The 26,739-nt window shown below is 40.4% G+C and overlaps 3 protein-coding genes and 1 long non-coding RNA gene across 10 annotated transcripts; 2 read left to right on the forward strand and 2 right to left on the reverse strand.

The window, feature by feature from the left end:
* Positions 1 to 968: 968 nt before the first annotated feature.
* On the forward strand, positions 969 to 6,199 carry gtf2f1 (general transcription factor IIF, polypeptide 1). 2 transcript variants are annotated; one of them, XM_037089475.1, is made up of 14 exons: positions 969 to 1,274; positions 1,414 to 1,487; positions 1,736 to 1,782; positions 1,976 to 2,048; positions 2,232 to 2,425; positions 2,579 to 2,749; positions 3,522 to 3,727; positions 3,863 to 4,010; positions 4,121 to 4,176; positions 4,428 to 4,559; positions 4,808 to 4,878; positions 5,080 to 5,221; positions 5,359 to 5,497; positions 5,699 to 6,199. In XM_037089475.1, exons 2-14 carry the CDS (start codon positions 1,476 to 1,478, stop codon positions 5,901 to 5,903), a joined length of 1,596 nt encoding a protein of 531 aa, XP_036945370.1. In that variant the 5' UTR covers positions 969 to 1,274; positions 1,414 to 1,475; the 3' UTR covers positions 5,904 to 6,199. The 2 variants fall into 2 exon arrangements, with proteins under 2 accessions (XP_036945370.1, XP_036945371.1); XM_037089476.1 differs by having other exon boundaries at positions 974 to 1,039.
* Positions 6,200 to 6,873: 674 nt separating this feature from the next.
* LOC119014375 lies at positions 6,874 to 11,638 on the forward strand. The gene is made up of 3 exons (XR_005072947.1): positions 6,874 to 7,035; positions 10,728 to 10,866; positions 11,228 to 11,638. It is a non-coding gene; the product is annotated as an uncharacterized LOC119014375 (long non-coding RNA).
* LOC119014374 (GDP-L-fucose synthase-like) lies at positions 7,880 to 14,517 on the reverse strand. The gene is made up of 12 exons (XM_037089481.1): positions 14,373 to 14,517; positions 13,953 to 14,154; positions 13,630 to 13,807; positions 12,336 to 12,450; positions 12,056 to 12,184; positions 11,650 to 11,723; positions 9,349 to 9,482; positions 9,197 to 9,261; positions 8,937 to 9,003; positions 8,765 to 8,844; positions 8,535 to 8,634; positions 7,880 to 8,184 (listed from the first exon to the last, which is right to left on the reverse strand). Exons 3-12 carry the CDS (start codon positions 13,782 to 13,784, stop codon positions 8,129 to 8,131), a joined length of 975 nt encoding a protein of 324 aa, XP_036945376.1. The 5' UTR covers positions 13,785 to 13,807; positions 13,953 to 14,154; positions 14,373 to 14,517; the 3' UTR covers positions 7,880 to 8,128.
* A 3,177-nt stretch (positions 14,518 to 17,694) lies between these two features.
* Positions 17,695 to 26,715, reverse strand: LOC119014795 (GDP-L-fucose synthase-like). Of its 6 annotated transcripts, XR_005073069.1 has the most exons (14): positions 26,562 to 26,705; positions 24,014 to 24,073; positions 23,624 to 23,801; positions 22,696 to 22,810; positions 22,436 to 22,564; positions 21,751 to 21,824; positions 20,952 to 21,085; positions 20,771 to 20,835; positions 19,624 to 19,690; positions 19,398 to 19,477; positions 19,159 to 19,258; positions 18,764 to 18,820; positions 18,115 to 18,163; positions 17,700 to 17,807 (listed from the first exon to the last, which is right to left on the reverse strand). XR_005073069.1 is itself a non-coding variant. In XM_037090271.1 (13 exons), the coding sequence occupies exons 3-12, from the start codon at positions 23,776 to 23,778 to the stop codon at positions 18,765 to 18,767; spliced, it is 975 nt and encodes a 324-aa protein (XP_036946166.1). In that variant the 5' UTR covers positions 23,779 to 23,801; positions 24,014 to 24,119; positions 26,562 to 26,715; the 3' UTR covers positions 17,695 to 17,807; position 18,764. The 6 variants fall into 6 exon arrangements, 4 of the variants coding, with proteins under 4 accessions (XP_036946166.1, XP_036946164.1, XP_036946167.1 ...); XM_037090271.1 differs by lacking the exon at positions 18,115 to 18,163 and having other exon boundaries at positions 17,695 to 17,807; positions 24,014 to 24,119; positions 26,562 to 26,715; XM_037090269.1 differs by lacking the exon at positions 18,115 to 18,163 and having other exon boundaries at positions 17,695 to 17,807; positions 26,562 to 26,704.
* Between the last annotated feature and the right edge of the window lie 24 nt (positions 26,716 to 26,739).

Genomic DNA, 26,739 nt, shown 5'->3' on the forward strand with positions numbered 1-26,739 from the left:
TAAAGAGATGGTAAACAAGCACATTTATTAATACATTCTTTAAAATTAACTGACTTCCGTTTGGTTTGTAGGTTTGATATGTGCTTCGGACACTTTCCTCTTTGCCCTCTTGGTTTATGTTAATTATGTCAAGCTACCTTCAATTGCACCACGTAACACATTCCAGTTATCAGGCCTGAAATGTTCACAAGATTCTCTCAGCATGCTGTGTATTTAGAATCGTGGGTCTTCTCTGCCCTCTATTGGTCACAGTCAGTCAGGACCATGATAATTAAATGAACGTCAATGTTCCCAAGATATTGATTTGAATAAATAAGTCCCAGAATAAGTGTTTTTCCACAAACAACAGTAACATTAATGCCAATATGTGGTCTGGGGACCATTACCAAAGAGCATAGATTTCTCCATGACACATGAACGTGACAGCTTCTAATACAAGACTGATACCAACACTACACACAGAGCCACTCCACAGATTACAAAGAGCCAGCATAAATGGGTTAGGGTTAGGAATTTAAATTACATTAACAGTCTCATAGTCATATAAATAGCCCACTAGTTTATCTTTTCCTTATTTCAATTGAAGGTAGCCTGACATAATTAACATAAACCAAGAGGGCACAGAGGAAAGAGTCAGAAGCACATATCAAACCTACAAACCAAACGGAGGTCAGTTATTTTTAATGAATGTATTAATAGAAGTGCTTGTTTACCCTCTCTTTACTTGTATCTGTGTCAATGTCAATCACATTCCTGCTCATCTCGGCTTTGGCCGGCGGTAAGGTAGACAATGGGGAGAGTTAGAAGTAATAATCATGGAGCAGACATTTTCATTGCTCTATAGTAGTCACAATTATGGAATTTGTTTAGTTGTTTTCACTGTGAGAGCAGGGCCAACACAGTGCCCATCAGCCAGCCAACGAAAGAAACGATGGAGCAGGCTGCTAGGAACCAATATTTCTCGTCTACGTTTCCCGTCGACTACTTAAACTAACGGAACAAATACGGGAGCAGTGCGCGCACAGGATAAATCGCTGAAGTGATTTTCTGTTACATATTCTTAACTCTGTGTACTTCTCTGTGTTGTCACAACTCGTATTGTACCTTTATTTCACATAAACGTCACCTGAGCTTGAAGCAGGGCTGTGCTAGCAGCGGTCAGCTACAGACTGCAGCTAAATCGGCTCGCTGCTGTTTACTTTAGCATCAGGTGCTAACAATAACGGCACAGGAATCTTTTGGGGAAATACCGCTCTTTGAAAGACATTATCAAGGTTTATGTTGCGTCCGTTTTTTTTTTAAAGTTATTAGTTTGATACCTGCTGACCCCCGTGAAAACAGAAAACCAGTGGTTAATTTAAGCTTCTTTTTTTTTAAATAAACGCATCTCTTCCCCTTTTTTTGTTTTACCAGTGTACACAACTGGTCTGAATCAACTGTTGATGTGGTGAGAAAATCCAGAGAGAAGAGCAGCCATGACTTCACTGGTAAGTATTCACTCAGCTTCAGTCTCACCAGCAGAAATAATCTTAGTGTTATTAATGGGGTCTGGTCTTGGTGCTGTAATCTGATGAAAAGCTACCTGTGCTGTAGCCTTCACATGTAGACCCCCAGGGCTGTGATAAAGACACCACTGTCTGCTCTGTTTTGTACTGCATATCTTTTAAACTACCTTACAGATAGGGAAAAATCAAACTCCATTAAACAAAATCCTCTGAATCTGTCTGTGTTGCAGGGGAGCAGCAGTTCCTCAGCTACAGAATACACTGTGCGAGTCCCCAAGTGAGTATCATAGCTTGACATCCAAACACAATGATGCTTAAATCCACCTTGATTTATGGAGGCCATAATGTAAATGTTCCTGTGACTGTGGTTGTAAGTTAGTTTATGATCTGCAAGCTGTTCTTGTGACCCTGACTAGGAATAAGCAGATGAAGTTAATGGCTTTTTGTTTGTATTTCTGTCCGACCCACAGAAACACCAGCAAGAAGTACAACATCATGGCTTTCAATGCAGGGGACAGAGTCAACTGCTCAACCTGGACACAGGTGGGCTTCATTTCAGTGTGTCGACAGATGGTCTGAACTGCACCACACCATTCTCATACTGAGAGCGAAATGACAAGCAGTGTGCTTGCAAAAGGAGAACTCACAGAATACATAAACTCCGAAAAATGAAGCCATCCTTCAGTTTTACATTTCGCCAACCTCTCCCTCCCTGTCCCTTCACAGGCTCGTATGGAAAGGGACATGAGCGCTCGGCGGATATACGGGGAGGAAGAGACGCAGGAAGGTGCGGCTGGCAGTGAGTTTGGCAAGAAGCAGCGTGAGGAAGCACGGCGGAAGAAGTTTGGTATTGTGACACGTGAGTTCAAAGTGGAGGACCAGCCCTGGATTCTCAAGGTCAATGGCAAGGCCGGCAAGAGGTGGGAAAAAGACCCAGCATATCTAGTTTTGAACCTGTCTACATCCAAAGAAAACCCATTCATACTTATGATGATAGTGTCATAGTGTCTCCTTGAACCTCTGAATGTGTTTTCAACAGCAACTCTCTGCCTCTGTGTTTATGTTTGTTTCAGGTTCAAAGGTCAAAAGAAGGGTGGTGTTACAGAAAATGCATCCTACTACATCTTCACACAGTGTCCTGATGGAGCTTTTGAAGCCTTCCCTGTTCACGGCTGGTACAACTTCACACCACTGGCCAAGCACCGAACTCTCACTGCCGAAGAGGCGGAGGAGGAGTGGGGCAGGTGAGGCAGGGGAGGAACGGGAATGAGTGGTTGCTCATCGTGAAGAAGAAATATAACATATATGTAATTAGTTTACAGAATAAGTGCAGAAACATCATTAAACGTCCTGAGCCTGAAATCCCATCTTAACTTAATCTTAATCTTCAAATTTGAATTTAGCTATTACAGAACCATTGTAACTGAAGAATTTTTAATGTCAAGTGAACATAGTCCCTGTCCTAAATGGAAAATATCTGCCAAACATAGCAGAACCACTGTTTATAGGTTTGTATGTCAGTGACATTGACCAAGGGGAACAAAAAGAACCCTGAAATATTATAATTGAAAATGCTACTCAAACCGGGATTTTGGAAAAAGAGAAACTATCGTCCACGGTGGAGAGGCAAATACTGACATTAGTTTTAACATTTCCCAGATCATGTATTCAGACAGATATATCTTCTCCTAAAGTAGCAAAAAGGACATGCTTGTCTTTTCTTGTCCAGTATAGCTACCTGGCTCCAAGTGAAGTGAGACAGCTGTCAAGGATACAAGCATCAGTTGGAGGAGTGACAGGATGAGGGTTAATTAAAGGCTTTAGTTTGCAATTATAAAAAGAATGAGATACAATGTCTGAGAGAGGAAAGGACACAGCCATGAGATCAGGAATTGCTTCTATAACAAGAAAATAGGATTTTTCCTATCCTAGAAATTGAAGATAGAACTAGCAGTTGGTTAAAAGACCTTGGTTGTGTCAAAGATTTAATATCGTACACCCCTCTCTCTTCTACAGAAGGAACAAAGTGGTGAATCACTTCAGCATTATGCTTCAGAGACGTTTCCGGGAGCAGGAACGCGGTGAGGATGACGAGGATGAGGCTGACAAGTCGGGGAAGAAGAAAAAGAAGGCGGGTGGGAGAGGGGGCGACCTGCGCATTCACGACCTGGAAGACGACCTGGAGATGAGCAGTGACGACAGCGACAGCAGTATGGGGGATGGTAAGACGAGCATGGTTAGACAACCACTCCTGAATCGTCTCCCATGAATCGTGACATCATAAACTTGTCTGTTAACGGCCACATCATGTCATCGTGTGATTTTCTTTTTCTTCCACCCCTCTCTTTATCGGACAGATGGGGAGAGCAAGACAAGGGCGAAGAAAGAGACGGGGAAAGGAAAAGGAAAGAAAAAGAAGAGGAAGAGCAACGAGGAGGCCTTGGAGGACAGTGACGACGGCGATTATGAGGGTCTAGAGGTGGATTACATGTCAGATGAAAGCAGGTCAGATCATTGCAGATGTTGCACTAAAGGATTCACACTTCATGGAAGGACAATGAGTTTTTTCCTTCTTTAACTCTTTAACTTTATTTAATTTTGTTTTCCAAAAACAGTTCAGATGAGGAGCCAGAAAAAGGAAAACCCAGTAAAGCAGAGGAGCATCCTAAAGGTCTGACTGTTGAACATTACTGATCTTTTACTGAATAAAGAAGAGACACTGATGATCATAAACAAATCATTAAGATATAATGCACATAATAAAATGTAGAGCATGATCACTGGGCTATTAATAAGTTGGCTGTGAGGAATAACATTATTACAGACATCTATTTCAGTGCATCTCAATGTTTCTGACTGTCTCAACTGAATGAATGGCTTGTATTTAAACTGTTTGACTGTCACATATCTGTCCTTTCATAGGGATTGATGAGGCATCTGAAAGTGAGGAAGAGAGCGAGGAGGAGAAGCAGAATGAAGAGGAGGCAAAAGAGGAGGAAGAAGAGGAGGAGGGAAAGAAAACCCCGGTCCAGATGGAAAAGAAGAAGAAAAAAGGTAGTCGATAAATCACTAAATAATCCTTTTTTTGTTATAAACATTTTATATTATTTAATTACACTGTCTTAACTTTATGCTTTACACCTGCACTCACCTGTCGGCAAACTGTAACTCACTCTATTAACTGTATTCCGACATAAACACATATAACACATGCCTGAAAAGATTGAATACAAATAAGCTGATATATGCAAAAATCCATTTCAAATGATAAAAAGGGTAAAAATAAGATTTTTGTGTCACAGACAGCAGCGGCGAGTCAGACAGCTCAGACGACAGTGATATCGAAGGAGAGACGGCCTCCGCTCTGTTCATGGTGATTATTGGATTGATATTTGTGCATGCGTGGCTGTTCTTGAGTCAGTATTGTTGCTTTGTCATAGCTCAGAGCAAATTCTATACACCAGCAGTGACTAATGTTGAGTTTTAGCAGCTATTATACTTTGGCAGTGAATGCATGAATAGTTCTGTTTTTCTTTGTTTTCATCAAATATCTGTCTCTAATTCCGTCTCTCAGAAGAAGCGCACCCCTCCTAAACGTGGAGGAGGGCGTGGCTCTGCTGGCAGCTCCAGGACTGGCAGTCGCCCCGGGACACCATCCATAGACTCCGCCTCCACCTCCAGTACACTCCGTGCTGCTGCCAGTAAACTAGAGCAAGGTGTGTGCTCATACAACTCAAATGCACATACCTCTGCAAAATTATGAATAAAAACAGGGCTCATGACAGATCCAGATGAAGCTTGTTGTTCCTGTTGTTGCTCCATTCCAATGAAATCTCTTTCTCTTTCTGCACAGGTAAGAGACAGACTCAGGGTCCTTCTACTGACTCACCAGCTGCTAAAAGGCTAAAGATGGAGCCCAGTACTCAGAGCCCTGTTCCCTCTGGGAAGAGTACGCCTCAACCCCCATCAGGCAAATCCACTCCTAGCTCAAGGTACATTGTTACCAGTCTTCATATATTTATTTTAAGTTATAAGTTATTTACTTATACTGAAATAACTTTGGGAACTAGAGCTAGAGAACTGAATCATCATAAATAACATCAAAAATACAAATTAATGTAAGCCCAAACAGAAATAGTCTGACTGGGTGTTTGTGAGCGGGTTAAAAATGTTTCTATCCGTCTGCTCCACAGTGATGTGCAGCTAACAGAGGAAGCGGTCCGGCGGTACCTGATCCGTAAACCCATGACCACCAAAGACCTGCTGAAGAAGTTCCAGACGAAGCGCACTGGTTTAAGCAGCGAGCAGACGGTCAACGTGCTGGCACAGATCCTGAAGCGCCTCAATCCAGAGCGTAAAAATGTGAATGACAAAATGCACTTCTACCTCACAGAATAACTGATGGAGGCAAGGGGTAGAGAGGAATTTTGTGTTTGTTTAAAATCCAGAAATCTCTGATGTGTCGAGGTGATGATCTGACATGCCACAGGATCAGAGGTTGAAACTATCTGCATAGTTATCATTGAGTATTTTGTGAAGCATCTTGAGTCAGTATTTCAGAGTCAGAAAAACGTGTCAATACTGAGAGAAAAGCAGCTCAGTCTCTCTCTGGTTCTAATAATTTGATTAAATGAAACAATACTTTGACTTTTTTTTCTTTGATCAAAACATTAATAATAAAATGTTAAACCTGCTGCTCTGTAAGTCTTTATTCTTTATCTCTCATCTCTCATTTACATACGTTTTTTTTACTACATTAGTTTGGATAACACCGATCTAGGAAATTATCTTTGATCTTAACTATACTATATTTATATAAAAGCCAATTAGCCTGACCCAAATATTTTCAAGAGTATCTTAATATTACTTTAATTCAAGTAATTCAGTAATATTTTGTTTACTGTACTTTTTATTTTACTGTGCAAACCTGTGTTTGTTCTTGTACTGTATCAAAAAAAAACCCAAACAGACTGAAATGATAATAATAATTAATTTCTCTGTCTTTGTTAGCTGTTTGTGAAATATGCTTGCGCGCTACGTTCTTTGACATCCAGTTCATCTCTTGGGGGCTAAGCTTCCCCGTCCTTAAAACCTAGTGATGCCCGTGCTACCTCGTATACTCATAATATAAAGCAGAGCTGCACAGCATTGCTTTTTAATTCAGCTCAGTGACCACTCTCTGCCTGTTCAGACGGAAGCGTGTGCCTTCCGCGTTGCGCACTAGATGGCAGCGCCGAGCTGAGCAGGATTGAAATAGTTTCCACGGCATCCAGGTGAAGAAGGAAAAAGACGCTGCCAGCATTTGTGAATCAGTAAGTTTAATGAATGAGACAAGTCCGCGGAAGGAGACGCTGTTGGTATGTGTAGAGACGCGTCTTTATATGTTTATCCTGCACAGCGGATTTAGGTTGCTGTGTGAGGCACCGCACACTCAGTTGTTTGGACTTTAATTAATGGATGAATTACCCAATCTAATGTTTGATCATGTGAACGGAGATAATGGAAAGCGTGTTAAAATCCTCTGTTTAAGGTAAAGTGTCCTATTTAGTTTTGCATATACGTTTATAATGAATGTTGTCAATGGATTTTGTTTGGCAATTAACTACAGTTTATTTAGATTGTGTAGGCCCATGATTGGTTTAATCAGACTGAGTTGAGAATGCACTTGTGTTAATCATTAATTTAATTCACTTGATTATTAATTTCATATTCATATTCATTCAAATGTGATTCAACAGTAAATTTGGTAACGTTGTGTAAATCTGTTACTTTATGATTTGTATTGAAAGTTATCAACCTGAACCTGACAACTGAAAATCTGAACCGGAAAAGAAGGAAATAAAAAGGGAACTGAGTCCTCTGTTGTGATTTAAGCCTCTTGCCAAGTTTGCATAAATACTGAGGCAGGAGAAACCACATAACTTGACAATGTGGTTGCAATAACTTCCCCTGCAGCCCAAAAGGCAACAGTAAACCGACACAGGTCTATCGCTCACTCCAAAGTCACCACACTTCAGCGGCCTCGATCGGTTAGTTTGTATTATTTTGTGTCTCTGTTAGTTCGGATACACCCAATTCACACAATAACATAGAAAACGTACCAATCAGTGCAGCGACAAACCAGCAACTTCCATGCTCTGTGAGGTAACATAAAAGTTCTGTTTTGATAAGATAAAGTCTCTGGAAGCCATGAGACCCCAAACTGACAAGACATAGACGGTACTTATACACTTTTAACAAAATCCTGTGGACTTCAACACTTCACCTGATTTTAACTTTGGCACAAGGGTATGTACATAATGACTTTGTCAATTTTGCGTGAACTGTTTCTTTAACTTAGAGCTTCATTGGTATCATTCACAGTTTTATTTTCATGTTATGTCAAAAAACATACGGTAATCTGAACTTTGAATACAAATAATACAGATAGAGATTACATGTAGAAAATATAGACATGTGTATATAATACAGACTCAATATCAGGTTCTCTCCAAATCATATAACAATTTCATGATATATTTAGGAAAAGTTGGGGAACAATGAGCCCTGTAATGATTATATTAAAATGTATTACTAATATTATATATATTACCAAAATATTTTTAGCTCAGTGTTTGGTCTCTTCATATCCGGGCGCTGTTGTAGTTGGCCACAAACCAGTCACAGGTCATCTTTATACCTAGATGGAGAGAAAAAACAAAGATGTGTCACTTTCAGCAGGTGTGGTATGGAGCAAATATTTATGCAAAGCTGTAATTCGTATTTAGAGCAGAACAAAACTAACTTGCACCTCAATTTTTTGTTATTTTACGATGATTGCAAAAAAAAAGCCATCACTTACAGTGCAGAATCAAATATGAAAATTATCCTAAACACAACATGTTAGAACTTTAGCTATTAGTATCATGTGTTTATTCTGCTGCCTTTGTGCTGCTATATATGCACCGTGTCTAGATACGCTTAAGAAACTCTGTGCTAAAGCAACAGCAGTATCATTAAGATGCACAGTGATGCACAGTGAACTCTGACCTTCTTTGACGGGCGTAAAGGTGAAGTCCGGACGGTAGCGTCTTAGCTTGGCAATGCTCGTTGTCTTCCTGAGCTGGCCGTCCGACAGGCTGGTGTCATACTGATGATATGGGTCAAAGAGAGACTTGATATGAACTCAGTGGGTTTTGAGCTAAATAGGCTGCGTACAGCATAGTTTAATTAGAATCAAGAACAGGGTGCAGGATCACTTGGGAGTATTGAAAGGATACCTTTATTTCGCCCTTGAAGTCCAGAGCCTCTGCGATCATTTCCACAGCGTCTTTGATGGAGATCTCATCCTCTTCACCCACTGAAAAGAAATGAACAGTGACTGAGTGAGCTGCACATGTAGTGACTCTGCCTCGCATCACTGTGTTTTGAAGCAACAACGTCTGTACTCACCAGAGAGGATAATCGGCTCAATTTCATCATATTCTCTCAGGACCCAAACAATCAGACGGCCCACGTCCTGATAAGAAACACAGATCATGAGACCTAGTAGGCTTTCTTAGCTGACATGTAATAATGTAATCATACTTATTTATTCTTAGTACAGTCAGAGAGACATTTTATCCAAACCTATCCACTAACATATACTTAACATTCTTAAATCCCATCCTATACAGTAGACACACGACAGTTAAAGCTTGTAGATTTCATACCCAGGAAAGGGTGAACAGTCTTCTTGCAGCTCCAGTGCCACATACAGTCACAGGAGTTCCTTCCACTGTAAGAGAGACATAAGTTCCAATGGGTTATTCACTGTTCACAGCTTCTATGCATTGAGATGGATTGGGGAGTCTTATTTACTCACTTTTGGCTTTGTATGTCTTGCCGATGAGTGCCGACATCACATGGGCTGTGTCTATGTTGAAGTTGTCGTGGGGACCGAACACATTGGTCGGGATGACTGCAGTGTAACGATGGCCATACTGCTCGAAGTATCCCCTGTCAACAGAGACGCACATACAATGCCAATGAACCACATGTATCACATGCTGTGCGTAGGGCACCAAGTGCTGAGGGGGCACTACAAAAACATAATGAAAAATCATCATAGTCATAATGATTATAACGCCAATATTATTTCAGTATAGAAATATTAGGCACTTTTTAGACATGTACATCACAAAACAGGCAGAATAAGAGATATATTTAATCGCTCAAGAAATGATGGTGCCCCCCCCCCCAAGCACACACACACTCAACTTCCCAAGCTCCCCGTGGGCGCCCCTCCCTATCTCAGTGGTCTGTTGGATTGCGCCCGACAAAGATTGACAACAAGCTGTCAACTTTTTTGGAAATGGCCTCGAAAAGACAGCAGGAGTCAGGAGCAGAGAAAAGAAAGCAGAAGAACGGAGAAGAAACTGTGAGATGATGCCCGTGCATCACTTGCACTTCCATGTTTAATCATTCTTAAATACAGGAAATGTGCTGCTAATGTGATCCACTCAAACCAGCTGACGTTATTGCTAATGTCAGCAAAGTCAAATATGTTAGGTGCAAGTTAAATTGAGATTTTACTGTTAAACATTATCTATGCATTTTACACCAGCTAGCTGTTACTTTAATTAAGATATTGATCAGTACTTTATGGTTTATTGTGACGTGACGGTGGTCAATACTTTCTCAGTAACAGTTAGCAGTCAGAGCACAAGGTAGGCTAACAATTCCTCTGGCCTCAGACCATTTAGTACCACTTAGAATACGGTTAATAGTCTTTAGCCAGGCATTTAGCAAAGTTTACCTAGCATAGTGTCATTTGAGAACACATTGCAATGCATAACAAACCCACCATCTTTAGGATTGTCATTCAGTAGAATTCAGCAGAACGTAGGCTATAATCTCTCACACAAATTAGTTGAGGTGTCGGATGTGCAGTAGGAGAGAAAATGGCTCTTGATAATGTGAAGTCTGAAGAACTCAGACTTTTAGTGTTACTGCTACAACTAGCTTAGCTACAGCTGAATGTGACAGAAGCTTCGTGGTGAAGAGAACTGACGTTTTGATTGCATTTATGTCAGGATGCAAAGACATGCACAATATCTGCCGGTGGAATTGAAAAACGTTTTGTAGCAGACAAAATGCTCTATACCATATTTAAGTTGTATTCAATTAAATGCTAAAATAATGTTGTTTGAATATTTTGTCTCTTTCTATACTGATCCTTTTTCTTTGTACTTCTAAATTCAGGTATGAAAATCACTCGCCTTCAAGCGCTTGCTGTGCAGTTTGAAAATCTATTAACCATGCAAACAAGGGCAGCCATGCATTGCATGCACACTGTCAAGAAGTGCACAGGAAGAAGGCGCAGGTCATCGCATCAACAGGTGTAAGAGACAAAGAGACAGCAACTTCTTCAAAACCCATATTCATCTTGTCAAAACACACTCTTTAAACTCTTGCTTTTTTCTGCGGCAGATGGCGCTTACAAAGTTGTGCTGTTATGCATTTCATGAGAGAAGTTTTCAGTCTCATTTCTTATATAGCATAATGTGACCATGTATAGATAGATACTTTATTATACATTCATACTGTCTTGTAATTCTTCTTGATTATTCTCTCAAAATGCATCAGATTGATGCTTTACATATGAAATATTCAAAATTTTCTTCCAGGACCCCGCCAGAGGGGTCGTGTCGTTCTGAACTTTTTCACCCCTGTCCCATTTTCATGCCTGTACATTAATGCAGGGTCGAAGCTGAGATACATACAAGGAGGAGCAGGTGGCCAAGAGGAAGATACAGAAGACGAGCAAACATCTACAAGCAGTTTGCACATCAACCCCAGCCGGTCAGCAAGTCTGTAGACTCCACAACAGCCCTGATCCACCACCCTCAACCAGCAGTTCTGGGACAGATACTCAGCTATCCGTGCCACATTTGACAGCTGTGATTGTGCTGCTTTTAGCCAGGATTAAGTGTTCAACTTCCTCATATTGGTCTGATATTATAGTTTGCTCTGGTAGACTTGTCCATGTTTGTAATCAGTCATGTACAGCAAAAATCTCCCTTGTTTCTGAACACGATCATGGCTAAATGTGGGAAACTTGACTCGACCTTTTGATTTGATGAAAACAGCTTATTGTAGTTGTTTACGCTGCACATTTACTTACCTGTTCTGAATATCAATCAGCCGTTTAGCATGGGAGTATCCAAAATTGGAGTCATGAGGTAATCCATTGTGTATCTAGGACAGAGATATGCAATACAAAGAAATTAAAGGTAAAACGATGGCCTTTTGATGGCTCTGTTCACATTGCACACCAATGATTAATGTCACTGAGAGAAACCAAAACTGAGAATTGTGATTGTACTTGGAAATCTGAGCAAAACAATACCAGAACATTTGATGTCCCTTGATTTCAATGACTTTGCACAAACAACATATTTTTCAGCCTTCCCCAGGTCTTTAGATAGATACGCTCATAAATGGCTTTAAAATCAAGTTTGAAACATTCTTAAACATTACTGATCAGTACTGATCTGACAAAAGAGCATTTGGGTTCAAGAAAAGCTTACCATGGTCTCATCAATGGGGTATGTGATTTTGTCAGGGAAGATGCAACTGGACAGGCAAGACACAACCTTGATGACGCCCGTGTCGTGGGCTGTTTGCAGCACGTTGTCGTTGATTCTGAGGTTGTCGCTCTGTGAAGGTGTTAAACTGTCACTGACTGGCCATTGCAGATAATAAAAAAAAACAATGTAGATGTTTCCACACATCCAAAAGTTTACAGTTTGCATTTTAGACAGCTGTGCTAGTGAATCATTTATGTACTGTACGCTAGGATTGTCTCACCAGAAAAAGCAGGTTGTCCCTCATGTGCTCATAGAGGCCCCCGACTTTTGCAGCGAGGTGGATGACATGAGTTGGACGGTGCTTCTTGAACACAGCTTTGGTCTGCCCGAGGTCTCTGTTCACATTTGTTTAAATTTGGTTGTAAAGATTGTAAAAACATACATGTTAGAAAAAGAACTCTGTCACCTCAGGGTGCCTGTTTGAATTCCTGTGCTGAAGTCTGATAGGAGAATCAGTGGCTCTCTTTTTTCAACTATTTAGGTGCCTCTGAGCAAGGTTGTTAACTCCCTACAACAGTGGAGTAGACTCAAAGCTAACACATTACATGTCTGATGAGATCAACAAGGGTGTAGCTCAGTGAGAGCATACAGGCTCAACCAGAGATGTGCAAACACAGATATGGGGCAGAGGCTCGGCCCACCCACACATTCTCTAATCCCACCCCGATGCTGCCGTACTGCCATTCATAATGACACAATTTTCAAAAGTTCAGTATTCAAACATTTAATCCTCAAAGATACCAAAGCTGACGAGCTTGACAAGTATTCATGAAACCCTTTTGTGGGTCATGTTTGTTGACCAGCCTCTTCCTTAAAGGAAGTTTCCATTATTCAGCATATGAAGGTAGATGTCAGGCTCAATGCCAGAATGTTTCTGTAGAGAGAGAGGGAGTGGTGACCTACACTGTTAACTCAGCTGTTTGTTTAAACAGAAAACTCAATTACATGATTGTTTTCATAACAACAGAGAGACCAGCAGGTCAGACAGGAACATTCATCACATTTGCATTCATGATAACGACATTAGACAGTGACAACAAAATAAGATACACGACAACAAAAAATGGCCCGTTGTGACTTTTCCAAATATCACACAGTAGCTTAATGTATGTTGTCTTTTTCTTTTTTCAGGAAAGGAAAAAAAATAGTATCTATTGTGAATATACATGTGAATTTTACTGTTAAAAAAAAAGAAAAGAAAAGACAATTTTCTATATGGATTATGCGTGACTTTAGTGCGAGAGTTTATTGTGCTTTTCCACTTCACATCACGTCATCAGTCTTGTAAACATTTGAGTCAGGGAACTTTCCACAGGACAAACCTTGCTATATTGCAAATTAATTTTACTCATAAGTTAAATGTCGGGTGGTAAAGCACAATCCTTGCCTCTGAACTGTAGTGGGGTAGAAGTAGACTACTTAGTTACTGTCCACCACCACGCATCAATTACGTTCATGTCATTTGTTTGCAGGAAGCCGCTGGTACAAAAGTAAAACTGAAGCAACTTCATTACCGAAGATCGGCATCTTTGGAAGAGAGGAAGATCCATTCCTCTCCCTCCCGTTTCAGACCTTCGTTCATCACCACATGCTCAATGGCTTTGCCCAACATCCCAGATCCACCAGTCACCATCACACGCACTGGCCCAGCTTTGGTGTCCGACTCCATCTTCTCTATGTGTGCTGGTTGTTCTGTATTACGAGGAAAATTACACAGAAAATAGATTTCATTAATTCAAATAAATAATAATAATAATAATAATAATAATAATAATAATAAATTAAGACTCTCAGCTGAAGAAATATCAGTATACTAAACAGCCTCACTGTTCCTTACCTTTGAGTTGATAAACTGAGATGGGCAACACTGGGCGGTTTATATAATGCGGCTGAAAACCTGTCAGACAAACAGAACTTGTCACCACCTCCCTTCAGGCATTATGCAAAATGATCTCCATATGTAGCCACGACCATCCCAGATGCTTTGGTGTCTGACATCATCTTCTCTATTTGTGCTGGCTGTTCAGCGATGGTGAAAGCTACACAGAAAAGACGTTTCATGATTTGATAAAAGTTTTATTTTATTGCATTACCATGAATGCATCAGTTGAATAAACATAAATACATGTGCTCTAATACATAATATTGCCATAAATTAGGACTAGAAAGGTAACATCACATTTCTAATGCGTTCCTGTTCCTTACGTTTGAGTTACAGGGCTGAAGTGGAGGGTTACGTATGTATTTGTGTTGCTACCTGTATGCAGTCCTGTGAAGCTGATCCAAAATGACCCGCCTTCATTTTGTATTCTGTCCTCCTCCTCCTACTTGAACACAATCCAGCATTGTGTTATGCAAATGCCTTTTGTACAGGTGTAGAAAGACACAACTGCTCAGTCTCACTGAAACAGAAATGACAAAAGAGGCACTTTTAAGATTGACTGACTGTATTGTCGTTTTCAGCTCAAACTCATTTTCAGTGGGAGTGCATGGGTCACTTTTACAATAGCATCAAAATCGTTATTTTTAAAACACTAAGAAGGCTCGACACAACATGAAACTTTGCTCGTAGTGTCACCAGGGTCTCTACACAGCTGAACCACATACACTCTACCCAGACGTGTTTATCCTGAGTATGTCTGGGCTGCCATGACGGTGGCTAGAGGAAGAAGCTACTGCTAAAGTGAGTTGTTCAAAAACTTTCTTTTCAGTAAACTCTGTGAACACAAACAATTTTCTCAATGCTCGTGTTCATGTGTAGAGACCCTGGTGATACTACGAGTAGGCAGGCTCAAGGATTTTACTACAATCACTTATCCTCAACAATTTATTGTCGTAATGTAACTTCTTCCACATGCTTACCTTGTCAGGTTACAAGTGCCCATTTGTATCACAGACCTACTGCATAGCATTGCTTTTTAATTTTGCTCACTGATCCACTCTCACCGCAGACACAATAAATTCCCCTGCAGCCCAAAAGGCAACAGGAAACCAACACAGGTCTATCGCTAAAAATACTGTTTTGATCAGATCAAGTCTCTTGAAGCTGTGAGACCCCAAATCGATGCTAGCTATGCTGCTATATAAGGCTTTTCTCTTTGTACCCCATCTGTCATTTACAGTTTTATTTTCATGGTGTGGCAAAGAATGATTTCACATACATATGGACACTGTTTTTTTTTAAAAATAACTATACAAAAACAAGTATGGTAATCTGAAGTATTCATGAAACCCTTTTGTGTTTGTAGACCAGCCTCTTCCAAAAAGGACATTTCCATTATTCAGCATATGAAGGTAGAGGTCAGGCACAGTGCCAGGATGTTTCTCAGTCTCACTGAAACAGAAATGAGTGCTCGACACTCTTTAACTCCTTTCCTAAAACATTTTCAGTGCTAAATGTTTAATTTACCCACAACACCTGACATTATATTTTTTTATAAATCTATTTATTTATAACACTAACATTTTAATTATATTTAAGGAAAGACCATCTTGTTTCAACATAATAATGATAATACTAATGATAACAATAATAACAACAATACTACATTTAATTTATGTAGCGCCTTTCAGGGTACCCAAGGACACTTAACAATAACTAAGAGACTTAACTTAATAACTTAAGAATAAATGGATAAACAAAAAAAAACAAAAAAACAATAAGATAAAGAAAGAAATAGAAAAGTTGATAGATCGGGCTGGACCTAGAGCTGATTAAAAAGATGGGTTTTTACGTCTCTTTTGAAAGTCTCCATAGAAGTCAGTTTGCGGAGTTCAGCTGAGAGGGTGTTCCAGAGAGTGAGGGCTGTCGCACAGAAGGCTCATTCGTTGAGGGTTTTTTGTTTGGTGTGAGGGATGGAGAGCTGGTGTGTGACATGATGACCACGGCCTCCGAGGCTGGGTATGGGGGTGAAGGAGGTCAAAAAGATATTGGGGGGCAAAGGAATGGAGAGATTCATCCACCTGTTTCCTCAGAAGCCTATGGGGGCTGCCATGACAGATAACTACTTCCGCCGGCGGTTTTCTGTTTCCGGTTGCCTTGCAACTGCATGACGGACTGCTGCCGCCAAGCTAGCCCTAAACAATTAGCGTTAGGTCATAAGTGCTAAATTGTTTTTAAAATGAGCTCAGGTACAACATGTGCCGTTGTTGGTTACCACAACAATTCATGAAAATTGAAGTTTTTTTCAGAAAGTTCTCGTGTAGTACATCAACAACTGAGACAAACATGTCCGTGCCCTGCGACCTAAACGCCATACTGAGGAAGGAGGAACGGAGACTAGCGTCGCTCGCGGCTTTGCCACTAAAATAAATATCTGGGTTCATGAATATCTTCCACAGAATAGCTGCTGCATGACTTCCCTAACCCGACAATGTCCGAGCAGCCGCCTGTGTCCACGACTCCACTTTCCTTCAGCATTATCCACGCTGTATGTTTAGCTTGACTGACGCTGTGGCTGGGTGCTAACGTTACTGCTGCCGTCTTCAACAGTACTTTCCCTATTTTGTTACTGTGCAGGTAGTTGTATGCTTCTGTGCTTTTGTAACTGCTTAATTATCCGCCGTCAACACCTTCAGAAAATATTAGATAATTAACTGCTGATGTAGCTAACATAGGGGATGATACTGGAGCCTGTCCAGGGTTTTGGAAGGGAGCTCAGACAAGACTCCATTACAGTATTCCAGGCAGGAGGTGAGCAAGGCATGGATGAGGGTCTCTGCTGCAAGTTCGGAGAGGGAGGGCCGGAGTCTGGAGATGTTTTTGAGATGATAAAAAGCTGATTTTGTGATGGATTTTAAGTGTGGCTGAAAGGATAGCGTGAAATCGAGGATGACACCCAGGTTGCAGACTTCCGTGGATGGAGACATAGAGCGGCCGTCCACATCCAGGAGAAGATCTCCAACCTTCTGGAGCAGGGCCTTGGATGCCACAACCAGCTCTGTTTTAGTTTGAGAAGATTTAATGTCATCCAGAGTTTTATATCATGCAGGCAGTTGATGAGTGACTGTGGGGGTAGCTAGGTGGATGGTTTGGTGCAGAGATATAAAGCTGAGACTGTGTTTGTGAATTATCTGACCAAGCATGAGCATGTGTAAGATGAAAAGGAGGGGTCCAAGCTCAGAGCCTTGAGGCACGCCTTGTTTGAATAAAACCGAGCTGTTTTCTTTTATGTAAGTGTGTTGGATTCAGAAATGAATAACAAAATAACTTTGGGATTAAGTTGGGACTAAATATTTATGTTTTTAGACCCACCCAACCTGAAATTCTCCACAGTGGCAAGCTACAAATGCTAGCTGATGATGGTCAGCCAAGTCAGAGCACTGGCAGCCAAGATAGGTAAAACGACCCTGTTGCTAGACTGACTACTGCTGAGAGCTAAGATGAACATAGATCAATGATATGATGTTCTTTGGATCCACAATAGTCACAGCTTTGTATTCACACCCACTTGATGCAACACACAAACTGTTTAAGGCACACAATATGCAGTATGCCTCAATTAAGGAACAGTGAAAATAACAATTGTTATCCCTCTCTTCAGCTCAGCCTCAGCAGGCTGAAGAGAGCACTCAACAACTTTTCTTTGGGTTCACAGCATGTTTATTTAAAAGTGCAGCACATCTGTTGAATAATAAAAAAACACAATAATGTGGCTGGTGATGATCTGCTGCACAGCTCCTTGCCCTACACCTAAAAAATGAATAAAACAAACACACTTCTATTACATGACATTTCATGCCATATTACATGATTTACTTTCTACATCTCAAACAGTACTGCTAAAGGCTCAATGGTCGATATGGCTAACTCAACACGCTAACGCAGTTTCACTCAAAGAAAGTAAAGACAGAAATAATAAACAATAAAATGGTGACACAGTGATAGAAAAAAAAATGTGACAAGACAACTCAAATAACATAACATGAACTTAAACTTATATAAAGGCAGTTTCATAGGTTAATATCTGATTGAATCACAGAGCTGGTACATTACATACCACAGCTGCGGTCGTCAATGGCAACGGGGAGAAATTGATGTTGCTGTAACTAATTACAACAAAATAAAAGGAGCCTTCCATGAAAATAAATATAAAAATATTAACTTTTTTCACAAGAAAATAATGAGAATGGCAAACAAAAAAAATACATTGCTTGCAAAATAAATTATTGAAGGAATATGAAAATACATTTTGACAAACTTGATTAATCTATAATAACCCTGTTACAACTGCAGGCAAAAGACCTGATCTCTACCCCAAATTGCATGAATTAAACATAACATAAAGTGGACATGTCTGCAAAGGGTAGACCTGCGGGTACCCATAGCATCAATTTTCATACAGTTATACTGAGGGACTCCTTTGAAAATGGCCATGCCAGGTTTCCCCACAGCAAAATGTAACCTAATTTTAGTGCATTATTTTACCCCCTTGCCCATAACCTTAGTTATTATGAAAATATAATTTATCTGATAAACTACAGACCTCTTTTGGAGGGTTCTCAAACCCCTTGATGTGACACTACTTTAAAATATGATACCAGAGACCATTTCAGTTTATTATAACACAACAATATGTCACAGTGTTAACAACTTCCTCAACACCAAAACCAAAGAACAGTGGACATTTTCAACTCAGCTTTGGTTACCTCATTTCCGGGCAATGTCATAGTTGGCCAAGAACCAATCACATGTCAGCTTTATGACTAGAGGGAGAGAAAAACAGAAACACGTCATCTTCAGCAGGTGCATTGTGCAGGCAAACATTTAGAGTACCAGAGTAGGTTTATCTCGACCAAAGGTTTTTTTTTTTATTTATTTTTTTACTATTCTATTGGATGCAGCTTGCCACAAGAGCCATCACTTGTAGTCCAGAAGTCACAGCAACTGTTGTCAACATGTTAGAATATGTTTGGATATTACTGTAGCCTAGTGGATTTGTTCTTCTGCCTCTGTGCAGCCCTACTAGATCAACTGAAGTAACTCTGTGCTAAAGCAACAGCAGTATCATTAAGATGCACAGTGATGCACAGTGAACTCTGACCTTCTTTGACGGGCGTGAAGGTGAAGTCCGGACGGTAGCGTCTTAGCTTGGCATTGCTGGCTGTCTTCTTCAGCTGGCCGTCTGACAGGCTGGTGTCATACTGATGATATGGGTCAAAGAGAGACTTGATATGAACTCAGTGGGTTTTGAGCTAAATACAACCGATCAGTTACATACAACATAGTTTAATTAGACTTAAGAACAGGGTGTAGGATCACTGGGGAATATTGAAAGGATACCTTTATTTCGCCCTTGAAGTCCAGAGCCTCTGCGATCATTTCCACAGCGTCTTTGATGGAGATCTCATCCTCTTCACCCACTGAAAAGAAATGAACAGTGACTGAGTGAGCTGCGCATGTAGTGACTCAACTTTTTCCCATTTTCTTTGGAGTATCACACAATCACAAAGATTCACAGAAGGGCATAATAGTGCTGGCAGAGGGGTGGGCACAGCACTGTACTCACCAGAGAGGATAATCGGCTCGATTTCGTCATATTCTCTCAGGACCCAAACAAGCAGACGGCCCACGTCCTGATAAGAAACACAGACCATAAGAGTTGTATGAAGGTTGTCATACCTTTTTCATTCTTAGCAGTAGGGATGTGAAATCGGCCCTGTCTTCCCATCATTCCATCGTGGCCACTGTCGATCGCCGATAGGTGATGCAATCGCCTGAGAGGGTGGGCGCAGTAATGTCAGCAAAAAAAAAAAAACCTCACCTGGTGCTAACATGTCCGACAGCAGTTTGGTGGTTTTCCCGGATGTCAGCAGTGAGCCTTAAAACCTAACGCAACCTATTTGCACAATATGCAAAAAATGTGTGCCTGTGAAGGATAAGCAGACGACTAATTTCTTTGGGCACATACGAGTTCATCACTCCTCCAAGGCCGCAAAACTGTCCCCAACCTGCACTGCGAGATCAGGTGCTGCGGCCGAATTAAGTACAAATGCATCTCGGCAGCCCACAATATCAGCAGCTTTTGCAAAATCAACCAAACACAAGCAAGGCAGCGAAAGATGGGCCCAGTGTACAAGAGCTGTTGCAAGATATCTGGCGAAGGAGTCAGTCCCATTTCAGACAGTTGAGAGAGAAAGTTTCAAAAAAATGCTGGCTACACTGGATGCACAATATGAGACGCCTGGCAGGAAATATTTCTCGGAGACTGCTATACCGCTGCAGTGTTTTATTGCTTAATGTTTTGTTAAACTTTAAGTTCGTTCAAAATAATGTCTAAGGATAGACAAACCTCTATCATTTTGAAGTGATTTTACATTGGTTGCATTTATATTTTTGTAAGACAATCTACCCTCGTTCTGAGCTTTTTTGTTTGCACATTATTTCATTTATTACAGCCTATTATTTATTCATCCTATTATTATCTTATGGCAGTAAATTAATTAAAGATCGCCATTTGAAAAAAAGATCATGATGCTCCCTTTGATCGCCGATAGACGATCCGATCGAAAATCACTCCATCCCTACTTAGCAGTCACAGGGAGCACATTTGTCCCAGACCTATCAGCTAAAATGTAAGGGCAATGTTCACTTTAAATTCTTAAACACCAACTTTCTATACGGCACAGTCAGTTTGTAGAACAGAGGTATCATACCAGGGAGTAGATGAACTGTCTTCTTGGAGCTCCAGAGCCACACACAGTCAAGGACGTCCCTTCCACTACGAGAGAGACATGAGGAAAAAAGATTGTTACCCGATCACTGTCTGCGTTTGTGTGTTATTCACCGCTCACAGCTCATTTGCATCAAGATGGACCAGTGTGTTGATTTACTCACCTTTGGCTTTGTGTGTCCTGTGTATGAGCGCCGACAGCACGTGACCATTTTCTATGTTAAAGTTGTCGTATGGACCGACCACATTGGTCGGAATGGCAGCTGTGTAATGACGACCATGCTGCTGGAAGTATCCCCTGTCATCACAAAGGCACACATCAGGCAGCACTGGGAGCAGACAATCATTAGCAAGAGGGCAGGGAGTTTTCATTTACTCCATCCTTACTACATTTACTGCTTCGTTTACTCCTTTTGTAGTGTAACGTTATTGCATTCGAATTTGGCCACACTCAACAAACTGAACTGGTGGCTGCAACATATTCGAAACTGCATCTGAAGGAGTATGAAGCGTCCTGATGTTGTTAGAATTTTTTAAAGCTCCTCTCCACTCTGTCGGCCGAGTCCTCCGCTCTGGCCGTCAGCTTTCTGTCCCATACACACGAATGTGAAAATCTGAAAATGGCTAAAAAAGAAGGAATTTTTAAACTCTGACTGTGTAAGATGCATGAACGATATGGAAAGTTGAATTAATGTCAGAGAGTCCTTGTCTTTGTGAATATTTCAAAGTTGGAATGGAGTTTGTGGCTGAAAGCGTGAATGAGAAGTTAAGCCTTAGAGAGTTCTTGAAAAAGTGACACAACGTGTGGAAATGTGGAATTTTTCCTACATCCTGATGTTCATTTTAATGGGGACAAAGCTTCCTTCGGTATTAACAGAGGCCACTACAGCACTTTTTTGAAGATGTGAAGATGAATGCAACAGAAAGAGACTTCACCCTTATTTGCACTGCAAAGCAACATACCTGTTCTGAACGTCAATCATTCTTTTAGCATAGGAGTATCCAAAATTAGACTCATGTGGTGGTCCATTGTGTATCTGTGACAGGGAGGGTTTAGATAAAAAAGAAAGAAAGAAAGAAAGAAAGAAAGAAAGAAAGAAAGAAAGAAAGAAAGAAAGAAAGAAAGAAAGAAAGAAAGAAAGACAAACCAATGATTTTTCTGATCTTTTTCATTTTTTCCATTTCTATTGACCTGTGGTGTCTCTAAGGGAGGCCAGAGTTGAAAATTGTGATTTGTTGTTTTCTAAGGACAGGAGCAGATTCTGAACAGCCTGTTGGAGCGCCGTTTTACCAGTGGGTGGACTGCAGAAACCATGAAGGAATCGTTTCCTCATTCTGGGAGTTGGCAGGCTCAGGGAGGATCGCTTTATATATGTGGAGACCGGGGAAAATGTGTTTTTCATAATATGGGACCTTTAATTTCGGTCAAGTTCGATTTAAAATCGAAATCCTGACACCCTCACTGTCTTTACTTACAATTTGACAGTACCACATAATTTTCCAACAAATAAACCCATAAATCTCCCTGAAATTAAGCTTGAAGCACCATTTAAAAAGTAACTGATAAGTATGTATGCAGAGCGTTGCTTGAAAAAAAGAGCATTAGTGAACTACACTGGGTAAATAAAGGTTTTAAAAGAAAGCTCACCATGGTCTCATCAATGGGGTATGTGGTTTTGTCAGGGAAAATACAACTGGACAGGCACGACACAACCTTGACGACATCCATCTCATGGGCTGTTCGCAGTAAGTTTTCATTGATTCTGAGGTTGTCCCTCTGTTGCAGTCAGAAGACAAAGTCGATATTTAGAGATGATATTTCCCACTACACATGCAAAACGTCTGCAATTTGCATTCAAGACAGCTGAGGTGGAGGCCGATCATTCGTGTAGGGCAGCGTCGTCTCACCAGAAAGTTCAGGTTCTCCTTCATGTGTTGATAGAGTCCCCCAACTTTTGCAGCGAGGTGGATGACATGAGTCGGACGATACTTCTCGAAAACTTCTCTGGTCTGCTTAAGATCTCTGTTCGGACATTAGTTTAAAATTGGAGATTGGGAAGGTTTGAAAAGGAAGAGTTTTGTGACAAAAAAAATAGCCTTTTTTTTCTAACTCTGGTGGTGTTTGTGATGGAGTTGTGGAAGAAGTAGTCAGATCTTTTGACTCTTTTTGTTTTGCTTACATTTTATAACATTAACCCAAATCTACAAAGTATCTGAATTTGCTGAATACATTTAATGGAGTTAAAAGCACAACATTTGCCTCTGATATGTAGTGGAGTAGAAGCAGAAAATGGAAATACTTGAGTAAAGTAAAGTACAAGCAACAACACCAGGGGACAACACCAACCTTAACTGCACAATGGCCAAAATGTGTCACCCCTGTTAAACTTCCGTCCCACCGAGTGACACGCACATAAGCGCCACAGCAGTGACTCACAGCACACGCACTGCAACGTAACTGAGCTCAGCAAAAGACAGCAGTGTCTTCTCATGTGTAAGGAAGCTCTGAGGGGCAAGTGACAATTTTCTTTTCATGTGTGAAAGAGAATGAGAAAAAAAAAAAAAATCAAATTTCCAGGTGTGAACTTGTTTTTTTCTCTGTGCGTGTGAAACCCAGTAAAATATTTTCTTTCAAGCGGAAACTGCGGCTCATTCTTCAGATTGATCCAGATCAACGAGAAGTGAGTGATTAATAGAGAGCAAAGACAGACAAATTGTTACGAGAAACTTACTTAAGTGCAGGATTTGAGTAAACGTTATGTTCCACCACTGTGCATCAACTATATTATCATTATTATACTTCATGTGTGAGGAAGGTAGAATTGAAGCAACTTACACAAAATCAGCATCTTTGGAAGAGAGGAAGATCCATTCCTCTCCCTCCCGTTTCAGACCTTCGTTCATCACCACATGCTCAATACCTTTGCCCAGCAACCCAGATCCACCAGTCACCATCACACGCACTGGCCCAGCTTTGGTGTCCGACTCCATCTCCTCTATTTGTGCTGGTTGCTCTGTATTACGAGGAAAATTATACAGAAAATAGATTTCATTATTTCAAATAAATACATTCATGTACCAGTACAACTATTGAAAATAATAATAATAATAATAATAATAATAATAATAATAATAATAATAATAATAATAATAATAATAATAATAATAGATTAAGACTCTCAGCTGAAGAAATATCAGTAAACTAAACAGCCTCTCTGTTCCTTACCTTTGAGTTGATAAACTGAGGTGGGCAACACTGGGCGGTCTTTATAATGCTGCTGACAACCTGTCAGACAGGACAAACAGGACTGGTCCTTATCGCTCTTCAGCCACTGTGCAAAATATTGTTTTTAAATATTTAGCCACGTCCATCTCAGCTCCGTCACCAGCTCATGCATTGGTTCTGCTTTTGTGCAAGTTACAAGTTCTAAATGAGATAAATCTGATGAGATAGTCAGGAAAAACATGCAGCAGGAACTAGATACTAGAACTAGATAAAAATAATGCAGTGCTGTTTCCTCCTTACAGATAAAGATGGCTGTCCAACTTTGTCATAAAGAACTAATCTAGAAAAGATAAAAACAAAATGGCCTGAACAAGTTGTTTTCTACAAATTAAAGTAAAACAAGCTCTGTTGCAATAAAAGAATGTTAATTAGGGTCCGGGCAGCCAAGCTGCCAGGACACTGTTGTTTTAGGAATTCTTTCTTTCTTCTTTCTTTCTTCCAAGGAAGTCAGATTTACTTAATTCGAGGACATGTCAATGTTCCTCCTGGGGGGCATAATAAGCGTTCAAATTTTAAATATTTTAAAAATACCTACAAAATCAACAGTACATGCTACAGTTTTGAAACTTTCACCAAACTGTAGCCCCAATACTGCTGAAACTTTAATCCACTTAAATTACAAATTATGAAGTCCATCACTCAGTTTTTTTCAAAACCTGTAAAACTTATAAAACCTATCTCCGCCCACAATCTTTGCTCAATTGTCACCAAACTTGCTAGAGAGCATCTTCAGACTGTCCTCCACAAAACTTGTTTCTCTGATTTTTGATTTATCATAAATTAAGCCTACAGTCCATCAAGGTGTTTGACTGTAAACAGTACGGTGAACATATACTATCAAATTCTTGCTAAATACATTTTCAATCTTCCTGAAAAAAATTGAGAATATTTTGGAGTCATGGTTGATGAAGTTTGGCAAATGTCAGAATTTGATCTCAAAAACTGAATTTCTGAGAGCATTTTGAATTCTGCTCTCATGGGAACAACTGGACTCAGTGTAAGAGATGCATTTTTAAATATCAGATTTTCTCTTATGAAGCAAAACACTTGGAGTTAAAAACAAATCACCAACATTTCCATGCTGTCAAGATGCAATTTATGTATTATCAGATTTTTGTTCAGGTAACAGAATTTCTGTCATCATGACCATTTTTGAAATCTGCCTTGACAACAGCTGCCCGGACAGTGATGGCCTGAGTTGACAAATGAAGCTACACAGCAGGTCCACATCACTTCCAGCCAATTAGCTCAATGAGTTAGGAGCTGGTTCTTGGTGTCCGGGGTTGTAGGTTTGAAACCCAGCAAGGATGATGATGATAATGACTGATCAAAATGTCAGATGTCCTCAACATGAAACACAAGACAATTGTCCTGATGGTGGCATCACAGCAAGCCTCTAAATTAAATGAAAACAAATAGCTTGGACCAGACCATGGGTGGAAGCTAACCAAATTTTGCATAAAGGTCCAGTCTCATGCCAGATTACCTCAGCTGTAAACCCAAGCATCTAAACTTCAAAACTTTGAAAATTCATAACAAATCAACCACAGCTTCAGAACTTTCATCAAGCTGTAGCCTCAATATTGAAGAAACTTTTGTACATTTAAACCTATTAAAATTTTAAAAGACAGCTTATCATCTATCCAGATGCCCAGATATATTTTAAATGGAAACCCATTCAATACGACTCCCATTCAATGTAGAGATGCAGTGCCGTCGCTCCCACCACGTGCATCACACACTGTGTGAAGGGCACGTAGAAACTGTTGAGACACCCACATACAAAAAGTCATGCTTCAGTGGTAGTTTGCTCTACAACCGGTCTCTCCAGGAACTTATCTGTAATGACGCACAGACTCACAAAAAGCAGAAAGGTTAAGGCCGGTGAAAAGAGACAACTATGCTACTGCCACTCCTTTCAATTTCAAGGAACATCGCACATGATAGAAGGAAATACTAGGAAATAGAAGTAACACTAGGAAATAAGACCTCATGACAGGTGTTGGTGTTGATCATTCCTTCCCCAGAACAATGACCATTTAACCATCAACTAATCTGTCTTCCTAACAATCATTGAGGCAAAGAGATCCCCCCTCATCAGACTTCTCCAAAACTCAACTCTAATGAAGGACTGAAACTGAAGAGGGTCACCATCAAACACAGGAATATTTCTTGTTGGCAGAGCAGATGTTAAATTTTGTTGAACCAACAGTGCAGTGATGACAGTCACAGCCGGGGTCGCAGGATGACACTCAAAGCATCTTTCTTATCCCTTTTTTCTGGAACAAAGCGGTCAGCATCAGGATTCAGTTGGCTTGTTCTTTGAGCACTGTCTCATTCATTCCATCTGATCCTTTAGAGCCACACTTTGAATTACTCTCCAGCACATGAAGTCTTGCATTGACTTCAGCAAGTTCAGTTTCCATAGCCAACTGTTCCTTTCCCTATTTGTTTCCTCCTCCATAAGTGTAGCCTTATCCGTTTCTACCTTTATCCTCTCAGATGAGATGGATGACACTCTGGATGACAGAGTGGGTGATCTGGGATGATTCTCCTTTAAACACAAGATGTCACAGCACACTCTTTGTTTCCACTGTTCACAGTGCGGATAAACATGATTTGTAAAACGACAGCAACCCTGTTGCTAGACAGGAGTTATCATTCAA

The sequence above is a fragment of the Acanthopagrus latus genome, chromosome 23 (genome assembly GCF_904848185.1).
Source record: "Acanthopagrus latus isolate v.2019 chromosome 23, fAcaLat1.1, whole genome shotgun sequence".
NCBI lineage: Eukaryota > Metazoa > Chordata > Actinopteri > Spariformes > Sparidae > Acanthopagrus > Acanthopagrus latus.